We start from the raw sequence: 11,352 nt of genomic DNA, 5'->3' as shown, positions 1-11,352 counted from the left end.
ATTCAAACCTGTGAAAACAAGCACAGCAAATGGAGACCCAGAACCCACCAGATCATTCATAACAAGGAAAGATCATCACAATGGCATGTGCAATAGCGTTGCATCAAAGGTGAACCCAAAAAGGACCCTCCAGCACATATCTACAGTTTCCAAATCAACAAACACATTTATGGCAGCCCAAGTGGTGCAGCTCGCAGCCATCACACACCCAGACAGGTAGGATACACAGCTAGGCTTAAACTGCCCATTTACACAAGCTGGTTTCCAGTTTGCACATGTACCTGCAGCGATTTTGCCTAGAGAACAAACCTCTACCTAACACTGAAGCACTAAAGTTGTGTTGCAGATAACCAGCCACTGGTCAAAACATCCCTAAAGTGTTCAAAGAGGAGTCACAGGTTGCAGCTCTTACCCTGCTATTGGAAGTCTCTTGTGAGTGTTATTGCCTTTAAACATTGAACATCTGAAGGGGAAGCGAGGGTACATTTTTCATAAGAACATGATTGATTGATCAGGAGGTGAGGAAACTTCTCATCAAATATTGAGAGATGTTTCCCAGCCAACAGATTTACAATGACTTTATCCCCCCCTTGCTCTCTCTGCACTAGATCTGTGAATTCTCCATCTGTCCTGCTAACAAAGCAGGGCCCTGATGCACGTTCCTCTTCTCTGCAGCAACCGGTTGTCTGCAGCCCCTTCAGTAAGGGCTCATACGTTATGATCATCCCCCCTAGCTCTTGCACCAGTACGGACATCAAGGCCCATGATACATGCCAGCAGGGCAGCTTGAAATCTGCATTACAGTCCTCATTACATTTACACACCGACTTGCAAGAGAGTATCTTTCTCTTGTGATAAGTAGATTCCAACCTTATCCTTAACAGGCTACAAAAGAAAAGCTCACACTCCCAAAGGACACACATTCCTATGGATGAACATTCAACTCGACAGGCTACAAGGCAACCGAGTGCTTAAGCAGTCACTTTGAACAGTGATATACAACAGCAAGGAAGTTTTTGGCCTTTATTTGAAGGCTTTGAACAGTTACAGTAAGAATTGTCATTGCAAACAAGGAGCTTTTAGAAAATGGACAATAAAAAGGTAAAAAACCATCCAGGAGTCCAGCTGCAAGTAAGACATGTTGGTACAGAGGAGACAGAGCTTTGCTGCTTCCACTCTCATCGCTTTGCAGATCTCTGATAGAACTAAGATACTAAGAAAGGCTGGATGCTATTGGAATTGGTCCTGCAGGTGAGCATTTAACAGCAGATACTGTACCAGTGTCACAGAGTAGCTATGTTACATCTATGGGTTTGAGTTGGGTTTGTTGTTATTTTCTTCCCAAAAAGGACATTAAAAAAAGATTATGCCAAAGTATCTATAATATAGTCATAAGGCGACTACATAAAGTTTGTCCCCTTTCTATTTATAACTCATCTTGGTAGCAGAGACATGATGTTAAGCAACTGGAAATCTTAGCAGCCTTTGACTTACAATCTGAGTTTCAATTTCATTCCACAACCCACATCCAATAGCTCCACACATTCAATAGTCTCACAGGGCTATTCTGACAGCATTATTTCTTACTCAACATGATTTTAGCATAAAAGGGTATCTGCTTGCTCTGCTAGCAGAGCTCAGAACCCACCTAATGCGCCCATCTGACGACCTGGGTGCTCTGCAGTTCCACACATGCAGGCTTCTTAGAGAGACTTGAAGCAACCAGGTCCCAGCACACAACTGGACTACAGAAGCAGACACCCAAGAAGTCACCTTCAAATCCAGTCACATACTATTTGCCATCTTTTGCTCTGAGCAGCTGGAATGATGAAGTATTTAGTTGCAAAAACATGCTTCCAACCTCAAAGCAAGTAAGTAATGGTAATGAAGATTTTATGTGCATCAAAAGCCACTTCCTACATCTGCGCTCCTGGAGTCCAATACCAGTTTCACAGCAGCAGTGGGCAATGCCAGCAGTGCCTATTCTGCAGAACACAGTGTCCACCAAGCAGGGGCAGGAAGAAGCCTGCTGGGAACACTTGCAACTCCAGGTTAAACGCATCATATAAGAACTGCTGCTCTGCCCACCCATCTGGGGCAGTTACATTTGGGCTCTACCAACCACACTCCAAAGGAAACACCAACTAAGTCAGCAGTTTACCTGCTCAGAGACTGGCGACAGACCCAACTCACAGCTTGTTTGTAAGTAACAACCAGTGTTGTAGCAGTTTTAAAACACTTTAAACAGACATAAAGTCACTTTAGGAGAAGGAGGCCAACAATACACTCACGTTTCATCCACCGCAGGAGGAATAAGGCAAAAAACCCAAGAATTCAAGCAATGGTTTCCCCCAGCAGACTCCAAAGGTTTCAACATCACGGCTACTCCAGCGAGCAACAGCTCTAACTGGGACTGCAGAATGAAAGCTGATACTCCAGGGCCTGCAAGCTTCCTCCTGAAAACTCACGAACTTCAGCTTGGCCTAATGGGATCTGAAAGCACCAGAGACTCCAGCAGACGTGACACTCTTGAAATACAGAACTTTATTTAGAAACTGCTTAAAGTAGAAAAACCCTGTCAAGAAAAATCCAAGTCAAATACGGTTTCTCAGTAAAACGGAGGTTTAGGGCAACCAAAGTCTCAAAGGCCACAGAGAAATAGCACCACTGCAGTTTTAAACAATGGCTAGTAACTTGCATTTTTGGCATTCACTGATTTTGGGTTTTTCTCTGAATTTCACGAAGATTCATGCACTACACAACAATTACCATAAGATGCTCTCCTACACACATTTTAGGACAAGCTACCACCAGAAACAAATGAGTACAAGCACAACAGGACTGATCAATCTCAGTAGTGAAGGGGGATCAGAAGTCTTGCAGGATCTTGCCAAACACAACAGTAATGAGGGGCATGGCAGCAAAAAAGGACAGGTAAGGAAAGGACTTTAAATATTAATATTTAAGTTAGTCTCAGTACTGTATTTTCTGCAATAACATTAGCTCTGTTAGCCAGCACCTCTTAGTTTTTACCCCAGAAGACTACGGAACTGGCAAGTAGTATCAGATATGCCCTGGCTTGAAAGGGGGGAAGAAAAGGACAGAGAAGTCATCATCCTCATGTGCTCAACTCACTTTCATTCTAAACTAATGGCACAGCACAAGCCCTGTTACAACTGCTGGATTTGCTCGGCATTCCTTGGGATGGGTAAGGCAAAAGAACAAGTGAGAGATCAAAAAGTTATCAACAAAAATGGAAAGCAACAGGACAAATCGAAACAAGAGCCAGGAAGGAAAAAGTTACTTCTGAAGAACATTTCAGGCAGGAGGACTGGATGCCCTCTGCTTGTTTTGCTGTTTTGTTATTTCTTACAGAAAACACAGTACATTTTAGCAAGGTCATTAGCCACAATGCCACAGAAAAAGGCTTTAGCACTCTTCAAGGTAATTTATGTGTCTCAGCTGTTCATACTCCCTCTAATCTTGTGACAGGCAACGTTGAGGACTATTCCATCGAGAACTAATCACTTAGTAAGCAGCTTTCCATAGGAATGGAGTTTTGTTTTCATAGCCCCTTTTGAGCACTTGCTGACAAGGCAGGATTGCCACGCAAGGCCTCTCAGCCAGCAGTGAGTGGAGTTAAACGTCTACCCCAGTATGAAGCACATAAAATCTCCTGTCACATTACTTCAATTTGGCATATGGAGGCATATTTTAAATACTCTTAAGGCATTTTATAATAATTTCTGTGCTGCATTTTCACATTAACTCAATCTTTCCATGAGTCAGTCTTTAATTTCTCTACTACACACCACCTTAGATACAAAGAGTCTTCCCACAAACCAGCGTTTTACCAGCAAACCTTTCTGCAACAAGTTCCAAATGTTCAGCCTCTTGCTCCCTAAATACACGATCTCAATGTGAATACTGCTCTGCTACCAAGTGAGAAAGAGCTCCTAACTCAAACCCGCTGTAAAAAGTGAGACTTCTGCAAAGTGCACTTTAAGAAGAGGTACTTTTTGCTTATGAAAAGAAACCAGTGAGTCCTCTAAGAATAAAGTGGAGTATTTTACAGTTAAGCACATGATCTGGGGCAAAGAATTCTGATGTTGCTGCTCTGCTGGTACAGTATGTGGTCTGTTAATACTCTTCTTGCTCCTCCTGCGGTGCTCCTTCGTCAGGTATCACAAAGCCTTCCTGAAGGGGAAGAAAACAAGTGCTTTAATGAAAATCTGCTATCAAACCTGTTCCTTGCTATTCTGTATGCTCTTCTTTTTTAACTTTTACTGGGGACAAATACCCCTTAAGTCACCATTTACAGTGTCAAGATATATTACCAGGAGAGTTATTCTCCTGATCTTTGACCTATTTGCTACATACTCTTCAGGAAAGGCTAGCCTTCTTCACTGCCTGACTACAGTTATGTTATCTGATCCTTAATCAGAGGGAATAGCTAGGCCATAAGCCTAAAGACAAAACTGAAAAAGCAGACCTAGAGGGAGCCCTAGAAAGCAAACCAGCTTCCAGTTACACAGAGAGGGAGGAACTGTGCAGTGCACTTTATACCAGATCACTTACATCTGTGGCATAAAGAATTTCCACAATCCTCTGCAACACTGGATCATTCTCCCCTTCATTCTCCTGGCAGATCAACTCAATGTTCCTCAATTTCCCAAAGTAGAAGTCTCTCTCCTTCTCCAGATCTTCAACAGTGAGTTTCAATACATTGATCTGCCAAAAGACATCAATAATAATTCATCCACCAAAGATAGAATTCAGCATGATCTGTGTTGAAGGCAGGGTCCCCAAAGCTCTCAGGAGGGTGGTAACATGCAAAGCACTTCAGAAGTAACCAAGACAGGGGGAAGGGGGACTGCAGGAGGAGGAGAAGGTCTGTCTCCCAAATTGTAACATCATTGCCACAACAAACACCCAGTCCAATGCACACAATACCACTTGGAAAGTGTAAATTCTTATGCCATGAAATAGGTAAAGCACTAGCTGCCTGCAGTCATCTTGGCTAACATTTTCTTTCAAGACAACTCTAATGCTGATGGCAGTTTTAGCTGTATTACATTCAGCATTTCAGTGAAGTAGCAGCTGCTTAGAGCTCGGTTGGAATGCTGTGATAGCTGCAACACAGCTGTGGAAATACTTGAAACAATGCTATGTGTGACATGGCACAGACAGGGTTTGAATGTCTGGTACTCATGTCCTGCAGGAGGGGGCTCGCTCCTACAGGAGAGCAAGTCCATTACAACACAGGCTTTTAAGTGATTTTAAATGAGATTCAGGTAATTTTATTCCATCTGCCTGACCCAGCCATTTCATGCTATTAAAGAATAAATCTGCAGACAAAACTAGTACCAGAGGGCTGGTTTGTTCACACACCTGCTCAATCAATCCTGCCGACTCACTGTCTCCCGCAGCCTTTTTGACCATCCCAGTCCCAGCTTTGGGAGCTGCTGCAGTTCTCTGTGCAACGATGGGCCTCTGTGGGGCTGCAAGATGAACTCAGGGTTAGTTCCTCTCAGAGCACCTTTCTTCCTTCTATAAATGTATTACTCCCCTTCCAAACATGCTCAGGCCCATAAGAGTTTGCAGATATGTTCCTTCCTTCTGCTTGACTCCATGTGACATCTCCATTTTGATTTGGTTTTGGTATGTGTTGGCACCAACCTTTGCCCTTTTCTCTTTAAAAGAGAAGATTGTCTTCTGTAGTTTCAGATAACTGGACACTACAGAGTGACTCAGTGTTTGCAGCCTAACACCTCTAGAGATGCAAACTACTCTGATCTCATACACTGATTTTAAATAGCAACTCGGTCTTATTTCCCCCAGAGGTTTTAATGATCTAGATAATCTTGTAATGATTTTCTCTACCTGCACAGCCGGAGCCAAGAGATTTCTTGGGTTTGTTCACAACTGGAGCAACAAAGTTTGGTGCTACTGTCTCTTGGCCTTGTCGAGCCGCAACGGGATCATACTCCTTCCCATCATAGTTTGCATCAAAAAACTTCTTGAACCACTGAACAAATTCAAAGTTGTCCTGAAATTTTCCTTTCACCAGTTTGTCCACAGGAATTATCTGGAGGGGGAAAAAAGACAAAGTTAAGGGTAAAAAAACCTCTCCCTTGTTTTAAAATGAGCGCACTCAGAAGACCGCAAATGTAGTTCTTTGTCTGGTGTAGAGAAACTCCTCCCTGATAACAAGTGTATGTCCCAGAGCAGGCCTTCTGCTAGTAACTGGGATTAAAAACAAATCCAGCTTTCACTGGGAGGAGCCAAATCATTTTTAAGGTTCCTGCTACACCAAGTTTCAACATGAAACTTCTTTCTGTATATCTGAACTCAGCCAGGGCTTGGTGTCACAAACCTGAACCGCAGAGTAGAGACAGCACCACTGTGAGACCTAAACACCACCCTTCAGGAGGTTACAGTTACAGCTTCTCTGGAATGAGGAGCAGAACCTTATTAAACAGATGCAGCAAATTGTGAAGCCTTGTCTGTGAGGCCATGAGCTGAGAGTCTGTGGCCTGACAGGAGCCAGAAGCCACTACCAGTACATCACCACTCAGTATGTGAAGGCACCACAGGCTGTCCAGCTCCAGACATGCAGCACAAGCTGCTGCCCTCAAGCTCAGCACCAATCAAGTTTGTGCTGAAGCCACCAGCCAACACAGAGCGAGATGTCTTTTTAAAGAAAGACTTTAACACAGAGATGCTCTGCACCATACCTGCTGTCAGCAACTATTACCTACATAAATCACCCTTCCATAAGCACAACTATCATTCAATCTGAAATGATTAATTTCAGATCTCATTTTCATTAGCTTCCAATTCTCTCCAGGTATTAAAATATATATTTCGAAGATGTGTAGATGTGGTGCTTAGAGACATGGTTAATGGTGGCCTTGGCAGTGCTGCATTAACAGCTGGACTCAATCTTCAAGGCTTTTTCCAACCCAAACCATTCTATATGCTTGAAAAGAAGAATCTGAAATCCTCAGGACTATCAAACCAGCAGGTTATAAGAACACACCAAAACAGAGATGGTTCAAATAGAAAGCTCAAGAAAACCTTATCACATAGAAATGTCAGTATCAGTCTGAGCTGCATCTCAGCATTAAGACCTGGAAACCCAACCTCAGCTGGGGTAAAGCAGGCAGTGCCCTACACCAAGCGAGGGCCCCAGCACAAACCAAGCTTTGAGATCTATGAACCAAAAGTAAACTCTGCTCCCAGATTTACTCAGCTCTAAATTTGAGAGCACATTCCATCTACTTTGCCATGAAGAGACAGTGAATCAGTTACAACCCAGCTTACTTTGTCAACACCCATTCGTTTGAAACCTGCTTGTAGAACCTTGAAGTTTTGGATATACTCATGTTCCAGTTTTGCTTGAAACTTCACTTTCTTGAGCGCTACAGAGCCTGGGAAGAGCATGTCCATGAACTGGCAGTAGGCAGCACCTGCCAAGAGAAAGAGAACACAACCCTGGGGTGAATCGAGGCAGCCCACCAGTGTAAAGTCACCTCTGTCAGATCAGCAAACCAACCTGACTCATCCCCCAGCTACACCATCCCTCAATGGCAACAAAAGGGAGGAAACAGGAACCTTCAGTCTCCTGTTTTGGGGCAGCCTGGCTGTAAATAAGCTTAAGCAAGCTGCAGAACCAAGCTCCTGGTCTCACACCTTGAGCTCTTGGGAACAAGAGCAACCCTGCTCCAAGAATTCCAAGAGAGAAAACAAATATCCAATGAGTCACCCAACTTTCCTTTCTTCACAGATATCAGTACAGACCAGAGCTGCTACATGTCTCACTGGCCTGTAATCACCTCTTATCAACACCAATAGGGCTAAACCAGAAAAATAACTGTTCTAAACACTACATTTAATCATTATTGAAATCATGATACATTTACTGCCTACAAACGGAACCTGCACACAATTCAAGGTGCCCTCCAAGGCAAGAGGCCAAATTAAGATGAACTATATTTAAATCCAGCCTTAAAGAACCAAAATAACACAGTTTCTATTAATTTTAAATCTCTCATGTCCTTCAATTCAGCTCTTGCTGTAACAAGAGCAAACAAAGGATTCAGTTCAGGCACAGAGCAAATGATCACCTCCAAAAAGAGAACACACACACCCAACAAAAAAGATATGTAACTTGTACCCTCACTCTGCAGTGACAACATGGAGCTGTGTGCCCCAAAACCTCAAACACTGCTACCCTCACACCATCAATGAATTAAGTGCACACAGAGTAATGGGAACCTTGACCTCAGACATCAAATGGCTACACAACATTTTCTGAGCTATGCAAAGGCCATGAAGTAAGACACCATGGTGTTGCTCTAAACGACTCTATTCACCTCAACCCCAGAGCCCTATTTTGTTCACTTCCTACTAAGATACAATAAATAAAGTCTTGCTGGTTTTATCCATGCTGTTTGATCTCCCCTGGCTTTCAGTTCACTTGCTGAAGAACTCCAACACCCAGCTCAAAACCAGGTCACTTGCCAGAAATCAGGGGTTTGCTCACCATCAGTAGTCAAGAGTGATAAGTGTGACAAAAATAAAGGGATCACAGCATAGGCCAAAGGTTGTCTTTTGCGCATTTATGCGAGCTCAGTTTGCTGCTGTCACCTCTGCCCTTGCCAAAGGCAGCAGAGCCAGCCTGGGAGCTCCTTTCACACAACTATGACCAACAGCAAAAGCCACTTCCATGCCTGAAGAAGCATGAGGCATTTTGCAGACACAGTGCATACATCAACAGCTCTCAGGCTTGTCCCAAAAACAGGTGAGCTGGAATTCTGCACAGCCCACATAAACCATCCTCACAGCAAGACAGAGCACTCGCAGCACGTGAGGCTCACACCAATACGAAGCACAACTTCCCAGCTGTATAAATCAACACTGCACAAAGCAGGGTTTTAACCTGCCCATCTGAAAGCAGACAATAAGAGAATGCTTATCCCTTCCCTTATTTATGTGCTTGTGGAGCTTTAGTGCCTTCACTCTTACAGTTCTTCTCCATCACCTCACTACAGAAAAGCCACTACAAATACCTGTCAGATGTCTGTTGTAAGTCCCCTGCTTTTCTGTAATCCCTGTGAATGTTTCTTCCACACACTCACCCACATCCAATACTGACAGTCCCAAGCTTACTTTAAATTTACTCCTCCTTTTATTCCCCATCTGTGATTCCATGAGCAACGCCAGATCTCAAACTAAGAGCTGCACTTCCACTCTGCACCAAGTGCCTTTCACCTACCTGCTGTGGTTACCCAAATCTTTTACCAAGGCTGCATTTCTAGCCTTATTTTCTTTCAGCTCCTACTCCACAGACCATTATCTCGTGTTCGTTCCTACAAGCCTCCTCCCACACACACACTCCTCCCTGTGATGACACTTGACTTCATTTCTGTACCACAATCACTTCCCCTTTTCTGCTGACGACTCTACCGAGGTCCAGCTGTGCTAAGTCAGCTCAACCCAAAGCAAGCAGAGGTGACACCGACTGACACACTCCTTCACCACGAGGAGTCATAAAGTCCAGAAGGTGAACCTGAGTCACCAGAATCCCTTCCTCACAACACTCCCTCTGCCAACCTCCCAATGGTTCTTCTCCATAAGAAATCCCCTTTATTTCCTCCGGTTACCACACTTGTAAGACTTACTTGATCCATTCAGACTAAATACTTAATTTCTCTCTGGAAAAGACCCTCTCCTAAGGGTTTTTTTTCACATTAACCCCCATTCCTTCTTATTTCATCTAAACTGCAGTGAGTCAGAATATACCTTCTCATTATGGTTACATTATTAACAGCCATTTCAATAATGCCCTAGCCACAACTAGACTGCAACAGTGACCACGGATCTGTTCACACCAGGAATAAAGCCACTGGGATGGCTACTGAGGGCCAGCAGAGTCACACAGCACAGTGGTACCCCTACAGACATGGGGAGCACCTCCGAGGTGGCAGCCACAACGCTGAGCCTCACCTGAGCAGAGCTGTTCGATCTTGGTCAGCGTCAGCTGCAGGGACTCATTGATCCAGGCCAGCATGTCATGTCGACTCAGGTTCTCGATGGTCACTGAAGTCGAGTACACATTAACTGCCATTTTCTGGAAGACACAACCAGAGGCGTTAGTACCACAGGCGTTATCACCAACCGTTCCCACGGCGCCTGTCGGGGCAGGCCTGGCACAGCAGCACAGGAAACGCTGCGAGGGGGGTGCTAACAGCTGGGGTGACCTCGTGGTTGGGGCTTTGGGAAGACCCATGAACCCCATTAACACCATTAACCCCATTAACACTCCTATGGCAGCGCCGCCGACGCCCCCCGCTGCCGGGGTCCATCCGCTCTCCGGGCGCGGCCCCAACGCTTCCTGCTCTCCGCCGGTTACCGCTCCCTCCAGGCCGCAGCCCCGCAGGCACAAAGCGGAGCCGCTCGGTGTCCGCGGAGCCCCCGGTGCGGCTGCCGAGGGCAGGCCGGAGCGCGGGGCACGGCCCGGCCGCCCCCAGCGCCGCTGCCTCCGACGGAGCCGCACCGGGCGCCGGCTCCGCCGCCGGGCCCCGGTACCCGCGGAGGGGCGCGGCCCGGCCCTGCAGGCCTCGCACCCATCCCCTCACCAGCCGCCGGGCCTGGCTCCCGACCCCCGCCCGCTGCGGCCGCTCCCCGAGCCCGGCCCGGGTCCGCTGCCCCCCCCCCCCCTCCGTTACCTGCCCCCCCCTTCCGTTACCTGCCCCCCCCTTCCGTTACCTGCCCCGCTCTCGCCCCGTCCCCTGCGCGTTCAAACCGGCCCCGCCCGCCTGCCCGGGGACCACGTCACTCGCACGCTACGTGCTTACGTCATGTGTGCGTCACGGCCGTCGCAGCGAGCGCGGCTCACCGGCGCGGGACGGAGCCGGGCCCAGGCGGTTGCTAAGGGGAGGGACAACCGCCGCGTATCTAAGGCGAGGCTCCGCCCACCCCTCACGCACTCGGCTGCGATTGGCTGTTCCCTAGCCCCGCCCACAGGGACCGCATCCCGCGTGCCCGTGGGGTCTCCCACGGCTCCGGTACGAGGAACCGGGGTCCGGTCCCGGCACAGCCCAGCCCGGACCCCACGGCCGAGCCCGGCCACGAAGGCACCATCTGGTTCCCACATCCCATCACCTCCATGGGCACCAGGGAAGGGGCACCTGTTCCCACATCCCACCCATCACCTCCATGGGCACCAGCGAAGGGGCACCCGTTCCCACATCCCACCCAACACCTCCATAGGCACCCGTTCCCACATCCCACCCATCACCTCCATGGGCACCAGCAAAGGGGCGCCCATCCCTGTGTGAAGCCCCT

The 11,352-nt window shown here is 46.9% G+C and overlaps 1 protein-coding gene across 1 annotated transcript; it reads right to left on the bottom strand.

Moving 5' to 3' along the window:
- Positions 1-997: 997 nt before the first annotated feature.
- MAPRE1 (microtubule associated protein RP/EB family member 1) lies at positions 998-10,867 on the bottom strand. Its single transcript, XM_034067119.1, has 7 exons — positions 10,774-10,867; positions 10,012-10,135; positions 7,327-7,472; positions 5,884-6,088; positions 5,392-5,501; positions 4,579-4,731; positions 998-4,197 (listed from the first exon to the last, which is right to left on the bottom strand). Exons 2-7 carry the CDS (start codon positions 10,130-10,132, stop codon positions 4,141-4,143), a joined length of 792 nt encoding a protein of 263 aa, XP_033923010.1. The 5' UTR covers positions 10,133-10,135; positions 10,774-10,867; the 3' UTR covers positions 998-4,140.
- Positions 10,868-11,352: the final 485 nt, after the last annotated feature.

The sequence above is a fragment of the Melopsittacus undulatus genome, chromosome 10 (genome assembly GCF_012275295.1).
Source record: "Melopsittacus undulatus isolate bMelUnd1 chromosome 10, bMelUnd1.mat.Z, whole genome shotgun sequence".
Classification (NCBI taxonomy): domain Eukaryota; kingdom Metazoa; phylum Chordata; class Aves; order Psittaciformes; family Psittaculidae; genus Melopsittacus; species Melopsittacus undulatus.
This window is presented reverse-complemented; position numbering and strand designations above follow the sequence as displayed.

Coding starts and splice junctions, on each gene's coding strand:
- MAPRE1 (XM_034067119.1), bottom strand. CDS start 10,132: ATGGCAGTTAATGTGTACTCGACTTCAGTGACCATCGAGAACCTGAGT. Junction 7,473..10,011: donor GATCGAACAGCTCTGCTCAG/GTGAGGCTCAGC, acceptor TTCTCTTGGCAG/GTGCTGCCTACTGCCAGTTC. Junction 6,089..7,326: donor AACGAATGGGTGTTGACAAA/GTAAGCTGGGTT, acceptor TTCCCCCTCCAG/ATAATTCCTGTGGACAAACT.